The 23,963-nt window shown below is 35.8% G+C and overlaps 1 protein-coding gene across 1 annotated transcript; it reads left to right on the forward strand.

Annotated features, from left to right (window-relative positions):
• Window positions 1-1,389: 1,389 nt before the first annotated feature.
• ppp1r36 (protein phosphatase 1 regulatory subunit 36) lies at window positions 1,390-13,479 on the forward strand. Its single transcript, XM_088601870.1, has 11 exons — window positions 1,390-1,597; window positions 2,975-3,039; window positions 4,856-4,942; window positions 5,779-5,930; window positions 6,036-6,099; window positions 7,120-7,218; window positions 7,520-7,660; window positions 8,976-9,018; window positions 10,833-11,029; window positions 12,235-12,429; window positions 12,734-13,479. Exons 1-11 carry the CDS (start codon window positions 1,577-1,579, stop codon window positions 12,966-12,968), a joined length of 1,299 nt encoding a protein of 432 aa, XP_088457996.1. The 5' UTR covers window positions 1,390-1,576; the 3' UTR covers window positions 12,969-13,479.
• The last annotated feature ends 10,484 nt before the right edge of the window (window positions 13,480-23,963 follow it).

Below are 23,963 nucleotides of genomic sequence, written 5' to 3' on the forward strand. Positions count from 1 at the left end.
ACAAAAACATGAATAATGAAATGAATAATTTCTGTCGGACTTTCGGAAGGTACCTGTGATCTTTACATTTTCACAACTACTGTCCAGAATATGAAGTCTTACTCACTGCATATTACTGAATATTACTCACTTATTAAAATGTTTCACTGTTGGTATCATGTATATTGTCCCTCAATATTAACACAATCTTGGCAGCACTGACACATGGGGACTACAGTTTGATATTTATCCTTTCATCCTGTTCAGTGGCAGCAAAATTGACCAGTCACAGTTGGACAGCATAACTCACCAGAATGTGTCTCCCAACATGCTGTCTTCTATGAGGTCTGTCATGGGTAACGTGCCATTCATCAGTGAATAAAACATTCCACCACAATCTGCTTAACCTGGGGTTTCTTAGCCCCAGGGAGACAGTGATTTCATCCCACGGCTTTGGACTTTACCTTTGTATGGCTTCCAAGTTCACAGATCATTTTTATGCTAACAGTGGGCTAAAGTCACTCTGCTGACGGAATATCTCATGCCGTAGCTATCATCCTTTGAAAACGATTACACAGATGGATCAGATAGGTGTGATGGCCCTAGGCTGTTCTGGTGACCGCCTGCCATCTAGGATGTGGGCTGTCACAGAAACACAGATGGTTTCTTGGATTCTCGGCTGTTTGCTGCAAAAAAAAACATTTATTGTCCAAGCAACTTCAATTAAGCCAGCAGCCACCAGGTAACCATCACTTGTTTTTGAATAGGCACTGTACGTCTCCAATGTATTCATCTGTTACTGTACATTGTAATGTAACATACAACAGCATAACTTTTCTGTAATTAGTGGTAATACATGCATATATTATGATGCATTATTTAACATTTTGGACTGGAAGTGCATTTCCAAGTTTCGTTTTTATTTGCCTGCAATCATTTTAGCATAATCATGATCGCAGATTATCCGGCACTTCATTTGCTTTTATTTGTTGCATTTGTTTGTTTTCACTTTTTATTAACAGATGAACAATTTAATGTGGTTTTCAAAACATTAGCTTTACATTAATGTTTTGTCCGCACAGGTGCATCAGTTGCATTCCAGAAATAACCTTTATCACATTTTTAAATACTTATTCTTTAAGATGGCCGTTTAATTTGTCAAGAACTATTTGTACTACTGTGCTGCTTAATGTGCATGGTCAGATTTTAATAAATCCAGAACATAACAAGCGTTCTTACTACCTTTCGAAGACTATTAAACTTAAATCAGATCTGAGTAAATAAAAACGAGAATTAAGATAAACTGAAAATATAATGAAATTTAATGTGTAATGAATTCAAATTACGTTATTTTGAGCACCACTGCGATTCCTACCATAGCGGATAATTATTTTTTGTGCATGTTTTGTACTGTTACTTATTACCCTACGGAGGTGAAATAACTGTTTTTAAATTAATAGGTGTTTGTTCCCTTTTCACAACGAGCGTATTTGCACACGCAGTAAAACAGTTTTGCACGCTGTTGCCTAGATACTATCCGGCTTCATTGTACACAGACTAGGAGCCATAGTTTGTGAGATGCCGACTCTCCTGTGCAATGGCAAAAACTAAGGAAACGGTAATTATTTCTTATCAAAACGTGAAATACTCCGTGACTTACTCAATTGTTGTCATTACTAATAATTTGACATAATTAATCATACGTATGATGGAGACGAAGAAGCACATAACTGAAATTGATCCTCCGTCGATGCGCTGGTTTTTGCTTTAGGATAGGAATAACGAAAGGTGCATGAAAATGCAGGGTTTCATGATACCTACTGTAGTTTACTCTGTCGCCAGACGTTAAAACAGTAAGTAGAAACATTACGTTGACCTAAACACTCATGAAAAGTCGTACTTAAAATAAACAGAATTGGATTTTGTTACGTGACTCAATCACTCTGCAGTCGGCTGATTTTATTGCTCTGCACTGCATATATGGATAAAATATGGTTTTGTTTTCTTAAGGTTTCGTATTGCAAAAGAAAATTCTAGTCAGAATATACTTCGTGAGCAGAGAAAGCAAGTCTATATAGTCAGCATTTCACAATATAAAATTGTGACGTATAAAATGTGAAATATTTTTACAATATGAAAAAACAAATGGGTAAAACTGGTCATCAGTTAGTCTACACTTTAGACTAACTTTTAAAGTTCCAGCAATATGCTGCTAACCCACTGTGTGGATGCTGCTGTCCTCTGTGCCTGTCTGCAGGACTGCAACCAATTCCTGGCAGATAAACTGCAGGATAACCTCTGGTAAGAGGTTCTCCTGGGAAACAGATTACTGGAATTCATTCACAGGGATTGGCTGAACACAACACACACAGGCTGATTGGGATTTATGTCTGATAACTGGCCAGGCTATATGGAGTATTATTAAGGTTGCTGGATGGAATTTCATGCAATCAGCCTGGAAAATCAAGAATCTGTTAGATGGATTTCTTACGGTCTAAGTCTAAGCCTATCCAGAGAAAACAGTATTTTTCTGAATGATTGATGCTCCAGTTGACTTCACCCATACAATGCAAAGTTGCCAGGAACGTCAATACATTACAGTTCTACTGTGTGTGTACAGTCACTGGACCCAGATACAGTACATTTCTGTGGTCTAGCCTTGACCAATCCATGTGAGAGTGCAACAGTAGGCATGTCCAGAGATTCTGTGCCAGGAACAAGCTACAGTCCAACAGACCAGTGATTGTTAATTTCTGCCTTGCATGTAGCGCACTTTAACTCCACATATGCTGTATACTGACACTACAGTATATGGTTGACAGATTGCTAATTGCTCCTTTCCATTGAAATGTCCATCAATATTTCTAAAATACTGAATTACATTACTCACATGTAGAGTGTTGTTCTTTTTTTCCTCATTTTTCTTATTATCCTTAAACGTCAGAAATGGTGCACACTGATATTCACTTACTTACCCTACCATTTTTTCCAACAGGTTAGCATATCTACACCTGGACGCTGGCACTGGAATGATGAACTGCAAACACTTGAATTATTCAGGTTAATAAAATAAAAAACTGCTTTAATAAGATTAGGTTAAATGTCCCTTGTATGAAATTAGCCTATTATAATTCTGGACATATACGGTACTAAATGTAATGTTTGTGTTCAAAGGTTTTTGCTTGTTATTGCCTCTGATAAATCAGTTATCTTGTGTATATCATATTCCCAATAATGTGAATAATGACAGACTGAACAAGGACACAATAGTGCTGTATTTATTTGATTATATAAAACAAAATGTGGCAAGAGTCCTGCCATGCATCCCAACACTCATTCTTACACACACAAAAGCCCTGCCCAGCAATGCATCATAATATACGTAGCATATCTGTAAATGCTTAATTGGACCCTGATTCTAAATTGTTCCATTCCAAAATTCAAAAACCAACTATAAAGCATTTTCATAAATAAATCATATATGTAATATTGCAAAGTTTAATTATTGTAACGGTTTAACATGTAGGAAGAAATACGGTTATAAAACTTTTAAAGAGTATGATGCTGTAATTTTCAATCCATTATACTTGTTTAGAAGCATTATTTATCCTGAATTTGTCAGATCTCAGAAGCTGAGAAATACTGAGTCTGGTCATTAATAGGATATGAGACCTCCAAGGAAAACTAAGTTGCTAAATCTTTGCTAAATCTTTGAAACACTAGGTGGCACTCTTCCCTCTAGACCAGAATACCTAAACTGATGCCCCATTATGGTAATGATAATAATAATAATAATTGCTTACACTTATATAGTGCTTTTCTGGACACTCCACTCAAAGTGCTTTACAGGTAATGGGGACTCCCCTCCACCACCACTAATGTGCAGCATCCACCTGGATGATGCGACGGCAGCCATAGTGCACCAGAACGCTCACCACACATCAGCTATCAGTGGGGAGGAGAGCAGAGTTATGTAGCCAATTCATAGAGGGGGATTATTAGGAGGCCATGATTGGTAAGGGCCAATGGGAAATTTGGCCAGGACACCGGGGTTACACCCCTACTCTTTTTGAGAAGCTCCCTCGGATTTTTAATGACCACAGAGAGTCAGGACCTTGGTTTTACGTCTCATCCGAAGGACGGCGCCTGTTTACAGTATAGTGTCCCCGTCACTATACTGGGGCATTAGGACCCACATGGACTGCAGGGTGAGCACCCCCTGCTGGCCCCACTAACACCTCTTCCAGCAGCAACCTTAGTTTTTCCCAGGAGGTAACTAGGAATACTGCTCTGATTTTCTTTAAAGAACCCATGGCACTTTTTGGTAGAACAGAGGTGTTAACCCCACTGTTCCGGCTATATTCTAATGTGGTTTTTTACAATATGGCTTACCTAATGTCCCTCCTTCAACTGGTGAAGTTATTCCTTAAATCGTTTACGTGAAATTTTATTGGGACTGCTAGTTCATCATGGATATCACACTTCAGCCATGCTGTACTTCAGTGCTGGATGTAGTGGCTAAAACCTTAAGTGCTTTGAAATCCCTTAGAATGGAGCAAATATATCAGGCTGAAACTGTATTTAAACAACATGTTGATTAAATAATGTACTATCTTTGCATTTATTTCTTATTCTTATATTGAATGTCTTTGTGGGAAGCTTCTTTATCATCTTATCATCAAGAGCCCAAGTCATTATTATTAGTGTCTGCTGTTAGTCATAAGACTGGTTTCATAGACCACAGTCAGAAGTGGTCCTGGATTGTATTATCTAAATTAGCATTAGATAGCACAAACGTCTACTATCTGATTTAGGATTATATTTGTCTGCATTATCTATTTGCTCCAGTGATATATCTGTATATATTTTTTTTCAGTTTCAATTCAACCATAGAAACTAAAGATAAAAGGAAGAAGAACAAATCTATTCACTTCCAAGAACAAGCTAACAAGCGTGTTGAGAGGTATGCTCACTAATTTGACACAGAACCTCAAATTATGGTTCATATGGTTATGGTTGAATTATGGTAATGGTTGATATGAATGAGGAAAGTTGTTTCTGTTTAGGTTTTGCTTCATTTGTGAAATATATTGTCATGATTTCTGAAGTTACTTTGTCTTATTTTACCAAAATATTAAATAATTTAATGGGGAAACACAGGAAATGATATTGTTTATTGAGTCGCAGTGAGGTTCTAGAGAATAGAGACTTCAGGTTTTCCTAAATTACCTGAGCCACTTAATGTTTGTCACTAGACCAATTTCTTAATTCTACATCTCAGATTGTATGATACCAGCAATTTAAAGAACCCTTTAAAACCTGCTGGTCTATAGTTCTTGAAGGCAAAAAAAAAAAACCTTGCTTAATCTAGTCCAAACAAGATCCCAAGAAAATACTTAGCATCAGGATAACTTAGAAGAAGTACATTATTTTTTAGTTACCTTAATAATCCACTATCCAAAGACATACTGGTAGGCTAATTACTGTAGCTTCTGGGAGAACTGGGCCATGTGTGTGCCCTGCGATAGATTGGTGTATCATCCTGGGTGTATCCCGCCATATTCATTATGGTTGCTAAGACAGGCTCTGGCTCCACCACGACCCTGAATTGAATAAATCAGTTAGGAAACAGAAGCATGAAAGTTGCTTCTGATTACAGAAAGGAAGCCTTTATTCCAGTTTACCTCTGCCAAGCTCAATGTATCGCCCTTTGTCACTGCTGTGGCAAACCAATGAAAATGTCCTCTTTTATTGTATCCTTCTAAACCCATGATTCAATAGAAATTACTCTTTCAACAGGTTACTGCCACCTTCACCTATTCCCACAAGAGGCCCTACTGGTGTTCGCACAGCTGTGGATAAAAAATACAATGGGAAAGCACAATTAGGCACCTGTAAACCTTCACTGAAGCATGGACCACATGATCATGTAACCATTGAAGATGTAAAGAGTAGGTTCATGGCATGGGTTCATCAATTAAACACACTGTCTAATTCTTTTACACATGCTCTTCGTGTATAATTATCACATTCGCATTTGTCTGTTTGTCTTGCAGATGTGGCATTTTCCGTGCTGCAGGAAAATGAGCCAATACCTCTGTGTTTTATGTCTCTAATGAGGTATGTTAAGTCTGTTCTGCATTTATCTAGGCAGCTCTCAGAACATCTCAGCTTTTAGGCCTTTTTCAGTTTGTGTTCAAGTGTCAAAGTATTTTTTTTTTACTTTAAGTTTGGTAGTCACAATTGTGAATCCACCTTATCCATGAACCACAATTGTGAATCCTACCAAACAGTAGAGAGGAAAAGTTGGTTTTGTTGTCAAGGTGTTATGGCAGTCTTTTCTGATCAAATTACGTATTACAACATAAGATGAATTACAAACGAGGACGCCATTTGGTCCATCTCCCTCTTTGTTGGCTATCATGCTTACACATACTCCAGACTTTTTGTCACACTATGGAATAATAGTATTATTGTATGTTATTGTGCTCTTCATTCTCCCATAATATATTTCTGTTCTAAATACACACATGGCTATGTGTTAAGACCCATAATCAAACATATGTTACTGATAACACAGCAGTTAGCTGATCTTAACCTCACTAAAATTAGATTAGATGTGTTTGACAGATCAGTAAAAAATAGTACATAAAACATTTAGTACTTAGTATATACAGTATACTAGTGTGATTTATAGCACAAGATGGTTGTATTTCAGAAAAAGTAAAGCAAAAACATGTTTATGTTGCATTTTCCTGCATGAGTGAATCCAACCCTGAGTGATTAGTTCATGGACTGTGAACTTTCTTACTAATAACACTTGTCACAAGACAACTCCAGCACACACAGTCAAAACTCTGCACCAATACAAAATTATACTAGGCAAAATAATGGTTTCAGACTGACCCCTGTGGACACATGTACAGTACATGAATTCAGAGCTGCTTCCAGACTGTACTGTACTGTACATTCATGTTCACAGTCGGGATTCAAATGCAATGCTTTAACACTTAGCTGCAATAAATAAACATTTTATGTTACATGAACAAATTCTTAATTGTTTGCTGACATTTGTTTGACAATATCTTATAATAAAATAAAGAAGATAGCTATTCTCAAGAAATGTATTTTTCTCCATAGGTGTCAGCAGGTAAATGACTTTCTCTCAGCCCTGCTGCTGTACCTATCTTGTTATTTTGAGAAACAGGCATTGGAAAAAAAAACCCAACCTTTAATGGCGTAAGTATGTTTTATTTCTCTGTATGGTAAGCAGGGGTTATATTTTAACCAATGTTAAAACTGTTGTATATACTGTAGCGATTTACTATATTTATGTTGATCTAAATAAGTCTCCTTTTTATTGGAAAATATGTCTGTTAAGAAAAAATTGTAATCTTTACAGTGATTACCATAGGTGATACTGAGTGTCCTTTTTAGTTTTAAGTTTTCAGTTTCTATTAAATTGGGTACTGGGAGTGACAAGGGAAAATAGTAACAAACAGATTTAAAAAATACCATTCTCTTTGTTTTTCAAACTTAGGGAACCAAGTTTAAGAGAAAGAAAAAACATGGAAGAGGCACATATAAAAGTTGAACTTGCAAAAAAACAGCTTGCTTGCGCATACTCTGTTCTGGTTCTTGGACTTGGGATGTCTCAACAGCACCATATGGATTGTGGAAGGTCAGTAAACAACCACTGTCACTGCTGAATAATTTAGTGGTTGTTTTTCTAAAGAATACATGATGAAACAAGAATGCCAGTGACTTTTTGTTTTGAATGTTATAACAGGATGGTTAAACCATGTGTAATAACTCATGACAGAAGCCATAAATTGCCTACTTGGTGTGTGCTATACTAGAACTAATACAGTACATATTATACATATTGTGAATTTAGGCACACTTTTTCCAAAGAGTCACATGAGCAAGGGTAGATTCATCTCAGTAGATTCATCTCATTCTGCACTTAAGTAAAGTAACCTCAAAGATACTGTGCAGCAGCTATGCTGTGCTAGTAGGTCAGTGCACAACTCATAACGTGGAGAATGATTAATTAAATTCTCAATCAGGAAAAGTTGGATAGGCGTAGTAAGGCTAAACCCAGGCACACCATACAGTATTTGGTGCCATTTCAATCGTTTGCAATTCATTTGCAGCACTGATAGCCATGCAGAGTATTTTGCATCTTTGAGCTTGTATTTTTCGTACTTGGAAAAAAAATACATTGCATACACACTGACTTTCCATTATTTCCTCATTTAAAAAAAATAATTCACTTATAAGATCACTTTATAAGTCATATACAATTTCTTGCATTACAAATTTGTCCTTTCACATACCCCAACTTGCTCTCCATGAGACACACAGGGAGGGAGAGACGCCTGGGGTCAGCCATTTATACAGCACCCCTGGAGCATTTGGATTTAAGGGCCTTGCTCAGGGGCCCAATGGTGTAGGACTCCTCAGCCACGGGATTTGAACCAGCACACTTCCAGCCACAGGTGCACATTCTTAGCCACAGTGCCACTGCTCCGCCATGCATTATGTAATCTGTAAAACGCCTTCCCTTAATGTTAACAATAATACTGGGGCAAGGAAGAGCAGGCACCTTACTCCACTTGCTCCAGACCACTAGGCTGTGGCTACTGTAATTCTGCTATGGGTTAGCATTCCATCAGGTGGTCACATTTTCTCTGCATGTCTAAGACAGAAAACGGAATATGCTTCAGCCTCTAGGTTGGTAAATACTGCATCAAAGGATTAAATGGTTAAAAAGTGTTTTACTTTTTTCAATACCTATAGCACACTTCCATTTCCATTCATTCCATTTCCCAAAATTCCATGCTTAAAGTTATCTTCCGGTATTTAAGGGAAAACGTTTACTCTGAAGTATAAAATACGTCAGCACTTTCCATTTAAGTCCAGATTTGTTATTACCCAGGAACGAAAATTAATCATAATAGTCCACTCTGCTTTGTTGTTTGTACATTTGCCAGGAGCAGGGTTTCAGCCACTTACAAAGACCGACAGTTATTTGAGGTAATTAAATGTACTTTTTCATTTAAAAAAAGTAAACGTGCATTTTCATTAAAATGATGAAAAGTCTTCATCAGGATTAGCAAACCTTAATGTTGAGCTTAGAAAAAACAGCTTTTTTTGTTAAACTGTACTTCATTTCTTAATCATATTTAAAAGCAGACATTTAATAGTATCAACAGCTAAAATATATATTTCATTTTCCCGTATTTTTTTTTATATCCAGAGGTATAATTGTGCCAACTGGCAGCATACATTTCTTTAATTGAACTTTTGGCTGACTTTAGCTTTGTATCCCTTTTAAGACTCACAAGTAAATTAATTAGTGAAAATGGCAACATTTAGCAAAGGGAACTGGCTTCCTATTTACATTACCTTTCAAAATAAAAGTCTAACTCAAACATGCCACAGAAAAAAATACTGGACATGTTAAAGTCACATTTTTGACAAAACCAAAATTTGTGCATCTCCAAACGTGGTCGAAATGTGACAGAGACTCTAATCTATAGTGTGGATACTTTTGAATGATATAAATATACTTCAGGATCCAGACATTTGGCTCAATGATAGAATCATTGATGTTTACTTTTCATTGATGCAGAAAATGGAAATAAAAAAACACCAGTACTTAATTCTATCTTTGCAAGTCAGTGCTTAGGATTTTTTTTTCTGGAATGTGACGTGCTACCTCATCTTCCAAAATCCCAAAGCACTACTGGAAGTTTGAGAGAGTAATATTTCCTCAGAAATGTTTAAATTGAAAATTCTTCTCTCTTGAGAATCTGAAAATACAGAGATGTATAAGATACATATGTTTAATTATTTACCCTGGAGGAGGGGGTAGCTATCAGCCATAGACTTTACAGGTTTCCATGCAGTAAAATTAATAATTGTTTCCTCCTCCCTGTGCTGTGCAGCATATTTTATATGTATCTAAAAGATAATAATCTAGATATATACAGCAGCAGTAGATTGCTGTATGAGTATATCAAAAGACATAATAATCAAATCTGATCTGATTTAAGAAATAAGACTGTTTTTTTTTTATATTGGAGAGTGCAGATGTACAGGGGTTTGTGCAAACACACCAGAAACACTGGCAAAGATGCAAATCTGTCTAAACCAAAGTGATTTTGGTCACTCAGAAAAACACAATTTTGGTTTGCTCAGAAATTAGATTTTTTCCTGTTCAGCACTGCATTACACAGTCACAATTAAGCAGCATTATTATTGCAGAAGTGATCTAAAAACACAAGTAGCATTAGCAATAGCACACAGCAGAATAAACCAAGATGATTTTTATTAGCTCTGGGTCTGTACATTATATTTTACACACTTTTCTAGACAATTTTTGTTTGGTCGGAAATATGATTTTTCCCTGTCCAGCACTTCACTGCAGTGCATCATTTTTTCTAGAGGTGACAGAGACCAACCGTAGATCAACAACATTAGTGAAGACGCAGAACAGAATGAAAAAGAGTGAATTGCTATTAGCTGAGGGTCTCAACATCATATGTCACCCCACTTTTGAGATTGCACACATTTTGTTTTTCTTATGGTTATAGTTATATATACATTCATTAATTATCATTTAATACAATAAAATATTTTATATCACTCCTTTAAAACTTTATATTTTAAAAGTTTACATATCAAATCACTTTGCATTGAATGGAAAAAAAATATTTACACAAATGACAATTTACAAGAATATAAATGAAGAATTAATAAATAAAGGTGGTAAGCTTGTCAAATGTAGGGATCAGTATAGAAATCCTGTAGTATGAATTTACAATGCTTTTAAATATTTTAACAAGTGTCTTTATAGCTTCTCCACATACGTAGCGTGGGTGACATTCAGACGCAAAGACCTTAAAGGGATCCAGGAGGAAGTAGGCAGGCTCCTCCGTTCAGACACCTTTAATCATGCTGTCAGGAAGACGGAGGATAATAATGAGGATGCAAGATCGGACACCACTCTGAATGAAGAAATAGGATCCACCCGTGAAAGAAGGTAAATTCCCCCAAAGGTTTTAAGAATAAAAAGTTCTACACTTTAACGATTCCAAAATAAAAAAAAACTTATTAGACTGCTACATTCTATTGCAGAGTGTGATACATATGGAATAAAGGTGTAGTATTTTGTTTAGTACCTGCAAAAGTAATTGTTTTTTCAATAAAATCCATCACTGTATTATATTCTACATTTGTATAATTAGTTTGGTAGAGAAGGTTCCATTGCTCCTTTCCAATAACAAACTAAATAAAATAGATTTATACAGCTAAAATAATCAAGTTACCGAAAAGTCCATTAAAAACTCAGCTAGTTACTTTTTCTCATCTTTCTCCCTGGTACACAAATGCAATTCTATGAAGGTGTTAAGTACTTGTGGAGGGGACTGACTGTTCACAGCCAGCTTATGAACAACATCAACAGGCCTAGAGGGATGTCCTTAAGGCTGCCAGATTCTCCTTCTGTTCCACTCTTATTGACAAGGGCCACAGTAATCCTAGAAATCTTTTACTATGAATAAGAAGCTTGAACCAGCTAAGAATTCTGCATTTTCCTTCCCTTTATTGAATATTGTAACATAGGCATGCTATTTTCCCACAGCATAATGCATGTTATTAATAACTAGTTGCTGACCTCATCAATTCAGTCTCTGAAATCTGGTCTTATGGTGTAGGCTTCAGATCTACAGCCCTCACCTCTGAACTCAAAGAAACTGCCCTGAAGCCAAAAGCACAAAAAAACAGTCAAATTTTCAATTTGCCCTTTCTCACAAATATTCTGAAATGTAGTTGAAACAGCTACTTTTAAATATTAATTTACAGATATCTTCTGATTCTTGACCACTATCTTCTAAACTTATGTGCAGCTTTTAATAGTCTCTGCCATCTTGGTGATGTGAAAAAGTATCCAGCGATCACTCCTAATTTCCTACATTGGTTTGGATTCTGTTTGGCTACCAGGAGCTAATTTGTAACACTTGAAAGTTTGAGTTTTGGGAACGTGGGTACTCTATGGGCTTCTGTGCTAGGACCTTTACTTTTTGATAGTTACTTTACATTCTACCTGGGTTTTACTTTTATGCTGATGATACTCGTATAGAACAAATCAGATACTATTATTAATTGTTCTCCTTTTTACAGCATGATATTAAGATATTTGTTCACCGCCCCCCTTCTTTGTAAATGATAAAACTATGTATTTTGCAGGAAGATGAAGTCGAAAAGACCAGCTATCAAGAGCATCGTTAACCAGCGCTCTCCAGTGATTACATCGCTGCTGCCATCCCCAAAGGAAAAATCCCAGCACCTATTTAAGACAGGTTGCCTAGAGCAGGACTGCTCCACTGACCCCTGTGACACAAAGTCTCTGATGGAGGAACTTCCAGCTGCTCTGTCTTCAAAGTAACAACATCTTCAATGCCATGAATTGACAATTACCAGTACCCAGGGGCTGCAGTGTCATCTTCTCCTTCCATTTGAGTTATCAATGACTTAATTGAATTAGTTTGCTTACGCAGATATTTTTTTCTAGGTCTTTTTCTGATGATTCGACTTTTCTTATTAGATTTGTTAGTTGTAATTGAATCAAAAGTTGTGTAGTGAAAGAAACATCTATTATAGTTTACACATTATAGTTAACACTGTTAGGCTGACATTTGTTGCAAAAAAGCCACCTGATTTGATCTTTTTTTTCTTTTCTCCAAAGCTTGGGAATAATTGGTCAACCTCTGAGCCAGTTTAGCCGTCACACTCTGGTGCCCCTGGGGGCTGAACAGGAAGAAGAGGAAGAGGATGATGAAGACCATGCCAGAAACAGCAAAGCTTCATTCAGATCTAAGGGTCCTTTATCCTCAGGAGGAGGGAAATATGCTGGGCTGAGCAGAGAAAATACTGTCATCTCTAGGGCAACAACAGTGGGAGTCTACTCTGATACTGAATAACCAGTAAACCCAAACAACATTTATTTGAGGGTCTTTAATTCTCACCTCCTTGAAATATGCTTTATGCAAATATCTTTTTATTTACCATTTTTGTTTTCTATATTTTGTTTATATTCTGAAGATATTTCCCTTTTTATTTTATACGGACTCCATTTTATGTATTAAATGTATAAAAAGGTTAGAAATCCCTGGAAAGTTAATATTTGGATTTTTATATCTACATTTGGAAAACCTCCAAGCTTTTTTATACTCTTCAATTTTGAAATCAGGAGCTGTTAATCTACTTGGCTCACTGCTACAATCCTCTTATCAACATTGGAGAGATGAGGACAACACACATGAGCCTTCTTTCTGCATGATTAACAGGGGATGGAGGCAGTGCTTCAGCACTTGCATTGCTTTACTCAGTCATTTTTTTTTTAAGTGGAATTTTCAGCAAATGCCCATTTAATCCCCCACAGATATATTTATTTTATTTATATAATTTCAATAAAGGCATTCACCAGCATAATTACATTTATTTTTTGCTTCATTTTCTTAACATAGCTAACTCGCCCTGCCCAAACAATGGGATCTGGTGCTTTTGTTTGCATTCTTTTCATCTTTCCAGTTCACTCTTGTGTTTTCTATTCCCTGTTTTTCTGGATTTTAACACAGCAGTTAGAACAACTCTTTCCTTTCAATATGGAATGCAGCGATCACCAATGGGGGAGGAGACATGTGATTCCCTTGGAGATAAAACACCAGTATAAGCACAAGGCACACTAGAGTACAGATACCATTTGGCGTCCTTACGAGACTTTGCATGTCTCTCCAGCAAGACCCCTTAAGGAAAATTCCTACACAATGTGAACTCCCTCAGGGGACATCTTTATGGTCCTCACTGTGCATGTTTGTCATATTGTACCACCTGAATGTAACTCCATATTCCCCTCCTTGGGAAACTTTCAGATGTTTTCTGTGGCTTCTGTGGCTCATAATGCTAATAACATATTGAGTTTTTTACTCATTAGTTGTGATGACTGCATTCTGTATTGAAAGGTAATGTGGGTTGTCTTTTGTAACCTTGATTCTCTGAAAAGGAAAGTAGTCACTGACCTTTTTGGGTCCCTTTCCTGCTTGCTGTTCATATAGAAAATGACACAGAGTAGCCTCTGCTATCCATAATTCTTCAGAAGGGACAAACACCTTGGGATTGCATAGCTGGACCCCTGTATTAATTTGTTATAAGATCTCAATATGATGTCAGTAGTGAGGTACTTCCTCCATTGGTGATGACTTTATTCCAAGGTTGCAAAGAAATCACACAGTCTTCTTTTTTGAACTCTATTATCAGATTCATAACAGATTCCAGCCAAGTCATTTATTTTTATACTCGATTTAATAAGATACTGTACCTATCTTAAATTCACCCTCCAGTGTTTACCAGAGGGTCAGCTGAGAGACAGTAAGAGTCAGGCTAGTCGAATTCAGTTCTATTTATGTTATATCTATTTAGGATATAGGTTAAAAGACAATGATAAAAATATTAATACCTTGGACACATAAAGGCCTTTTAATCCTGAAGGATTGACAAGGGCTTTAAGGATGGGTAATGACTGGTCGTACTTTACCCAAAACTTAAGTTTTATATCAAAGTATTTTGAGTAAATTTGCTCTGGATTACTTCCATTTCGCACTTACCAAAGGTGATCAATGGACTTGTAATAGATTGTGCTAATTTGGAGAAATTATCATGTCATACATTTCTGTAAAAAATGGACAGTACAGCCTAGTTTTAACTTAATATTTTAACTTGGCACAATGTTTAAAACTACTTTATAAGTACCATACTAGACCTTTAACAATTTGGGCAGCTCATGCTTAAAGCCACCTAAATACTTCTTATTTTCACTAATTACAAAATAATGCATATCCTAAATATTTAATCAATTACGTATGTATACGTTTATGTATGAGGTAAACTAATACATACCCTAAATGTTTCTCTGTTACCAAGGTGTTATACAGTATATAAGCTCTCAATTAAGTAACTGAATAATTTATTTTTCTCTTCCTGTTGGGTGTGTTTTTAGCTGTGAACATTAAAACTAAAATAAAACCTAGTATTGTTTTCAACCACTGGGAGGCATTATAGTCCTACTAGTTAGAATCACTTTCCAGTGTCAAGTTGTTTTTCTGATAAGAAATGTAAAATAATTTCACAATGTAAATTTATTTTTAAGATTTATTAACAAAATTAATAAATGACTCAGAGATCTGTGCTCTAAATTACACATCTGTATTCTAAGTAAAGTTGAGGTATTTTGTGTATCATCTCATTTAGTAATACAATGGTGCTCTATAAAGTATTTACCTTCCTGGCAAGATTTGTGTGTTAATAGAAGAGATATAGATTTATGCTGTGAATCCAAATAGCTATATCTCTGTTTAATAGTAAAGTCATGCTTCCAAGTGAAATAATTACATAATATGTTAAATGAAATTGGTTGTAAATAACAATATTAATTTAATATTGGTACCAAAATAGAAGAAGAAGAAGAAGAAAGATAACAGGAAGCTAATCTATAGCTAATATAGTATTGTTTTTAATCTTCATGGTTTTTTTTAAAAAGCCATACAAGTGAGCTTCTTCCTGTTTTCTTTTTGGCGGAAGCCTGATGCATTATTGCAATGTTGAACAGAAGTACAGTATGACAAATTTAGCCGAAAAGGAATTTCAAAATAGTTGCATGAAACAAGATCAAATAAGTTGCATCCATGCAAATACTTGTACCCACGATTGTTTAGCTTTTCATTAATACACTGTATCAAATGGACATGTGGAACACATTTTCTTAATGAATTAACAGCATTCATTGCCAATTTGCTATCATCATTATACTGTTAGGGAAAATATTTGGGATATAAAAAGTCTTTATGTTTTCCTGCCTTAATAAGATAAGGAATCAATTAATAAATACTTTCATTTTGTCCTTCTTGGATATTAACTCTCTTCTGTATCAATTAAGTAAAATTAATTTATTATTTAATGTATTAAACAATACATGTATAAATATTTACATAAAGCATAACTGACAACATTACTGTAATACTATAATACAGTATGTAACATATGTAATGTAACATTACAACACTTCATGTCTATTAATACTACATCTGGTACCACTCTCACTAACAAAAGCCAAAATGATTGTAAAACTTCTGAACAGCAGAGGCAAAATTAAAGACCTTAGTTTCATATTAAGTGATGGTTTTATTAAAACAGAATATATTTAAGTAGAATTATAATTAATATTCAATGGAATCATGGTGTGTTAAAGTATTCTGGACATGTAATGCACTATATCCACCCCAGATATTGTAACCTGACTTTCCCTGTACGAGTTCAAGGTTTGATGGACAGCATTAACCTTTGAAAAATTGCAACAGAATTGAGTCTGAGAATTGCGTTATCTGTATAAATCGATCCAAACACGCTTTTTGTAGACATAAGAACAAAATGTGACTATGGAAAAAACACCAGCAGTTAGCTGTTAGAAAGCTCTTTTCTGTAATTCGATACGGAAATGACTGTATTTCAGAAGCAAAGAAAAGGGCATTTAAAAATATATGATTAATAAATAGTCATGCTTTTCTGAACATGCCTCAGCAAAGAAGCTGATATGACTTGGTCTCAGTTTTCCCACCAGTAGTATTACACGTATATTCCTCTGGTTTCAACTGACATACAAAGACCACAGTGCAATTTTCCACAGAATTTTGGATTGCTCGTAAAGAACAGGCATTAAGGGAGGGTGAAGTGTCAAGATTGACACAATGCTCTTTGGTACATTGCTTTTCCGGTAGAATGTATCATGGGACCTTAGCGTAATAAAGATTTTTTAAAATAATTTCATGTAATGTTAAAAATGTCTAAATTGATTTCTATAATACACAAATTAATCTGTCTGTTATAAAATAATATGCATATCACTGTCCATCAAAGCTGCATCTTTTTTACAATCATTCTTATAACACTGTTGGCTTTTCATTATGTCTTGTTGCATTAAATATCAATTCAGGACTTGACAGTAATTGAACAGCAATTACATAATCATTGACAAACAAAAAAATTTCAAAATGCAATTGTAAAATGAATTTTATTTATGTGTCGCACAGGTTATGTTCTCAAAGAATTCCAGAGTTGATTTGCAAGAACAGGCATAAAGAGAAAGTAACGAGTCTACTTTTGTTCAAATTCCATTTATTGAAGCCAATGCTCTTGCTTATTTAAAAAAAAAAGATGAGATCCTCAGGTCAGTTAGCTACTAGAAACCAGATGAGCAAGACAGCTGTGTCATCTGTGTCCATTCTTATGATTTTATGATCTTTTTAAACAGAGAAAGTACTGTTTAAAGAACATTTATAATTCATTCTAACCAGGAAAACAAGTTATTCATGACTACAATGTCAAATTAAAAACATTCACAAGCCTGACCAGATATAATCAGTGTGCAGTAAAGTATTATGTGGGTAGCTTAGTATGCCAAGGCAGTAAATACCCTGGGAAGGTTTCTCTGAACTCGCTCTTTGAACTCTGGGCATGTGAAGACTACTGCTTAGCCAGGGTCTGGTGTTAAATGATCTCTAATAGGTGGACCAGAGGTGTGAAAAGGTGAGAGTTTATTAACATCCACTACCGCAAAAGATGTTGTTGATCTGACCAATTTATGATCTATTCAATTTACCAATTGAATAGATCATGCCTGTGGTCTGTGTTCAACTTGTCTACCAGTTTATCCCACTCTGCTTTCATGCTAACAGAAGACAAAAAAGTATGAATGATTTATGTAGTTGTACAAGACTTGACAGCATCATGTGTCCCCATTGGAATTCTGTAGTTTTGTCAGAAACTTGTTTACAAATGATGCCACATTGCCATAGTGAAAACATATGGATTAAATAAAAACATATTTGTGGAACTTCAGAAATAACTATAACTTACTTTCTGGAATGAAGAAGTATTAAAAAAACCTTGAAAATCCATCTTTGATAATTAGGCGCGGTTTACAAAATATTTTCATATGGATCAAGTGGTAGATACTGTTTTTGCGAACAGCGCTTTCAATTTATTTATTTATTTATTTATTTATTTATTTATTTTATTTTATGCCCCTGTTCTGTAATGCGTACCTATGGGATCACTTGTAGGGGAAGATTGTCCGCATATGCAATACATGATCTGCTAGGTTTTACGGGCAAAAAAGTGATTGGTTTCGTCTGTTACTTTAGAGGCTGCGAACAAATCCTTAACAGCTGTTATCATGTGGAATATTTATTGGAATACTGTAGAAGATGACATTTCTTGCATTTTAATGTCTGGGATAACTTAGGTTTGTCTTCCTAACATTCAGAAATTCACAATTTTTTAGAGTATAAATGTACATGCTGTCTCATAAATGGTATCATATGAAACTTGTCCCTAGTCACATTTTTTCACTCTGCCTGTGGGGTTTTATAGGTACTTTCTTAAACGACTTTTGAGAGTATCCACATATGGCTACATTTTGGAGGCAGGTCTTTTCTTGTTTGTATCTGGTACTCTCGTCAAATGGTGTCTCCAGTCTTGGTCTTTCACAACTGACGAAGTGGATCTTGTTGACTAGCTTGACCACAGCTAAAAACATGTTGATGTTTAGCTGAGAGCCTCCACAATCCTTTATCTAGCATAACTGAAACACAGCCTTTCTTAATATCATTTAGATCCAGATTTCTGCTGCCCAGCTTGGTGTTGCCAGAAGCAGGGGCAGTGGAGACACATTGACTACTGCTACTAATGAGCGCTTTGCTGCACTGTGTTTCTTCCACGTTTGTATGATTTCCCTTTTGGGTTCCTTAGGCTGGTGATTTGAAGGAGGCAATCTGATGGAGGGGTGTGGAATAAGTGGGGGTTTTGTATGCTAAAGCAAATGGTGTTCCTTATTCTGACTTTGGTTTGCTATTTTTTAAATAAAAAAGTGTTCACAAAAATGAAGTGTACTAAAACATCCGTCTGTGGCATTTTTAATAACTAACTGACTTGGTTCTGTCGCATTGCTTTTTTGGAAAAAATCTAAAAGCAAAATATTTCAAATGTATTGATTTTTCAATCTTTGAAAAATAAATACCTTTCAACCCCATTTTATCACCATGTTATAGCTGTTATTCATACTTTTTTTCTGTCAGAATGAAATAGGCTTGTTCTCCAGAACTTTGTATACAACAGTGAAACTGAAATAATGCAGCCGTACCAGTTCAATATCCTGTCAATGAATTACTGAATTACCTTTAAGTATAACTAGCCTCTTATAAGTAAAGTCAATATCTGTGGCAATGTCAGTGGAGAAACAAATGGCGAAGATGACAAAAGAAATAAAAAGTCATAACCACAGGGAACACTGCCATATTCACATTAGTGACCTTTTACAAATGTTGTGCAACTGAGAAATAAGCTTCAAAATGTAACAGGGATTATAATTTTTACACACACAAGTTGCCTGTGACACACTGTTACCTGAACGGGTCAACACTGAGGTTTGGTCTGCTCACAAGCGATCTGTGTTTTGAAAAATTTATGAAGGTTCTTGGCAACAAGAAGCAAAACAACAAAAACAGGCATGTCCTCTCCATATCAAATAATCCCCACACAACAGAAATTCACTTTCCCACTTGGGCCCCTTCACCTTTCTGCTAACATATACAATATGTATTTTTTATGGGCTTGTTCTGGCAGCTCGATCACTCATAAAAGACACAGCAGGATGTCAGCCCCAAACAAGGAAAGCAGGATGGTGTGAAATGAAAAGAAAACTGTGCCTTCCTCAGACTCTAGCAAATGTAAAGCCTGGTAGGCACAAGTTAGAAAGAGAAGAGGAGGCAGAAGGTGAGTGAAGCTGGGTTTACTGTTTACGGTTTACTGAACCCCAGCTGCATGACATCCCTGCAAGAGATTTGCAGACCATGTACTGTATGAGGAAATCTGGCTTTCTTGCCAGATTCTTATTATTGCTTGACACAGAAATTTGTCTGGGATGTAGAAAACGGACTAGAATCAAGGCACGAGGTAGAAAAGGAAAGGGGGAGACAAGGAGTAGAGACTTCGCTCTCACCCTAATTGGCCACCTTATCTGGGAGGTTGAAGGAGTTGCTTAGCGTGCTGAACAGACTGGAGCTCGCCTGTTGCCGGTTCTTAGGTTAGATCAGATTGGAAAAAAGACTGAAACTGGAAGAAGGGATTTAACCAGCAGTGGTAACGGGCATCTGTTATTGTATTCTGTGTGCTAATCCGGACACACCGTGAAACTGGTCAATGTTAAAGGCCATGCAGTCAGATTTAAATAGGTATTAAGGGCGAATAGGGAAGAATTAAAGGTTGAAAATGTGGCAGTAATGAATCTGGTAGCTGTCCCAGAAAACAGTTTTTGTGGAAGGTATAAAGAGCAATACTAATTGAGTACATAAAGAAAGTGAATATTGAAATTCATATTTACATCATGATCCACGTAAAAATAATTGCAGGGCAAAATCTGTTTATTTAATTCCAAAATATTACGTATCTTTTTGAAAAAGTATCTTTCTACTGGATAATATTTATTACAGATTGCTCTTTGAAGCTAATTGCATGCAAGGACCAAAGCCGATGACTGTGAACAGCATTTAGCAGCAAGAAAAAAACTGTTTGGTGCCAGTTTTCAGAAATAAATGCATTTCAACGCAATAAAATAAACTGCTTCACCTCCGACGTAATTTTTCCAAGATGTTTGTTGATTACACTACCATGCTAAACCTAAGGTATTTCTTTGATCAAAATGCATACAGATTTCACCCTTTTTCCTAAATTGGAATCTTTAGTGGTAAGAAAAACAAAGAAACATGAGAATAAGCAATGTATAATGTAAGGGACTACATAGAGCCCAGATTAATACTTCCATGTGTTAGAAAATGTCTGCTTATGTCATTTACTTAGTCTCATGCATGAATGCTATTTCTTACTTAAGATAAGAGTCTGGATTTATTTTTAATAATGAGCCATTTTGGTACCTTAAGTATCACATTTTACATGCAGAGTAAAGGGCTGTCAGATTGTCCTGGATTTTCTGAAGTGACTTTAAATCATGCTAGCTATGCTCCCTAAGAGATTAGGGAAACTCCCCAAAGCTCCACTTAATTAAAAGCTTGATTATGTTACTTTTGCTTCTTATGCCCTGTGTGCTTCTTGCTGTGAACAGTTTTACTTGAGAACAGATAAATACATTTTGTCCATGTGAGTTTTGAGAACATATAATACTGATACAGTGTTTGAGCAAATAAATGGATAATTAACTATGCAGTAAATTAACACTGGTGATAGCCAATCAATAAGTTAAGTGACAAGTAGGTTAATCCAGTTAGGAATATGCAGCAATACTTATGGCATAATTACAACAAAATCATTTGAAGAATATTTCTAGCTAATAGGCAACTATTATTGTTTCTGGCTCCTGTTTAGAATGGAACAACAACAGAGAGACTTGCATAAAACCAGGACGTGCATCTTTTTACCCCTTGCTTTTCAAGCAGCTGGCCAGACAGATGGAGGGAGGTGACAGAGGAGAGTACAAAGAATAACAAGAAAGCAATCTGTGAGGCATTAGCTGGAAAGTGCCATTTGACTGTGTAGTGGAGCTCTAGCCATTGTCTGAAAGCCAAATTAGCTTGGGAGGAAAATCAAGGAACTTAGCATCACAGACCAAAAAGAATGTTAGGGTGACCAGCCTTTGGAAAATAATGCTACAAAGAATGGCGTATAAAATTATTGGTCATTATTTCTCACAGGTATTGAGAAACTTTAGGCTATATTAATTTGTATTTTTTAAATGAGATTACCTTCTGAACATCATATGTTTGAATAAATAACAAAAGAGTATGAGATTAATTGTTTTTATAACAAAAACTACATGAATGATGTTTTTTCGGCATCACTAGCATCAGGGATGTTCAGTGTTTTCGCTTTGTACATATGTACAGGATAGATGAACAAAATACTTTTGAAACATAAATGTAAGAAAAAAACTATAAACATACAATTTAAGTTTTAAAAGTGGAAATGTTCATTCTTAACTTGAAAAAAAGAGTAATTCAGCATCTTCAAAAACATCTGTCTTGTTTTAAAAGCATGGTAACAAGCATTCAATAAATTACATAAACTTGGTACAGTACCATGAGTAAAAAAGTATGTGAACAACACTGAATAATATATTTGAAAAAATTGAAAAAAGGATTAATTAAATTGAAAACAGTGCTTACCTTGGACAGGTTTACTGTATATTTTACTAATGCACCATGTCTACAAAGACCACTGCAGTTTTGGGTGAAATGAACTGCACAGTTTCCATGCAATATAATATATTGGATTGGACTGTTTGGAATACTATTACTTAATCTGGATCTGTATTTGATAGACAGTAGTTATTGTTTATATTTCTAGGAATTATACATTATTAAGCCTGACAATGAAGTCATGGTACTTCATTAAATAAATATTACAATAATAAAGACCTCCTCTAGGATGTAATACAGTATATCTGTTAATATTACTTAACCAAATACACAGTAACTGATCATGCATATTTTTTCTGTTAAAAAAGAAAAAATTAAAGACATTCAATTCATTTCATTCAGGGATCCCCTCCCAAATATTCAAGAACTAAGGCCAGCGAGCAATTGGTATGAATATCTTGTAAAGCAGCTTTAAGGAAGAATACACACTGGTATAATGATGTATCAGAACTGGTCTATAAACGATTCAGTCAAGAAATAGATGTATATATTCTAAACATTATGGCATTTTCTAATCAAAATGCCAACAATGCTATTATTTAAGAGCATACATGAAAAAATACATAAAAACACATGTTTTTCAGTATTCACTTCCTGTGTATGCCCAGTTCCTATTGTTGCTGTTTACACATCAGGTTTGTGGGACCAGAATTCATTATGGACATGTTCCAAACACGTGATTCCTCCCCATTCCCTTATTACTTATCACCCAATTCAAATCTGAATACATGTCCCTTCCGTTGCCCAGCTCCTCATTTTCAATGAGGGAGGTGACTGGCACACAGCACAGATTAACAGATGCCCACTTCCACTGCTCCTCAGATCCCTTCCTCCAGTTCTTTCTTTTCCAATCTGATCTAACCTAAGAGTCGGCAGCACACACGCGACATGCTAAAAGTGATGTTAGATACACTTATTTCCTTGTTATCATAGGCTATATCAGCTTTCTACCTGTGGGAAGGTGATGTGGGCTAGAAGGTACAGTACATCAGAGATATGATGCTTTGACTCCACTTTGCACTTTTGCTTTGAACACTGAATGATCTGGGGCACCATCCAAGTGAAATCTTGTTAGACAGGAGTGAGGTGTTACAACTCCCTCACATACTACCTGCTGGGACTCCCATCACACCCCCTGCCACTGACATTCACGGCATCACAGGCCTGCCTTGATAGAAATTCCACATGTACATGTGGAGTTATCTTCAACTGACCTGTTCGAAAATGCCAGCCAGTTACCCCTCAATTCCCCAGACTGTCTTTTACAACTTCGGTGTTAGAAATAGGATGAAAACATGAGAACTGGGACTACTAATTTACTCACTTAATATTTACGTTTATTGCTGTCTTGAAATGGGAAAATAACTTAAAAGTACAAACTTAATGCATAGTTGCCTAGTAATTCGTCTGACGTTTATGCTTATGGATTTTTTTGGTTCGGTTTTAAAAGTTAAAACCGTTGTTCCTTCCAAACCCTAACCTATGTGCGTTTACTGACGACGGGTCAGATATCTTAATTCATCAGCCTATCGTTTACATTGTCATAACACGAGCGATAAGAAAGTGGATTCCAATTATTTTTATCTGATTTTCCACGCTCACTGTCGGCTCTAACTTTAGTCTTCCAGTAACCACTAGGTGGAGACAAAATCTGAT

Source organism: Lepisosteus platostomus, chromosome 12, assembly GCF_059453375.1.
Source record: "Lepisosteus platostomus isolate fLepPlt1 chromosome 12, fLepPlt1.hap1, whole genome shotgun sequence".
NCBI classification, from domain to species: Eukaryota; Metazoa; Chordata; class Actinopteri; order Semionotiformes; family Lepisosteidae; genus Lepisosteus; species Lepisosteus platostomus.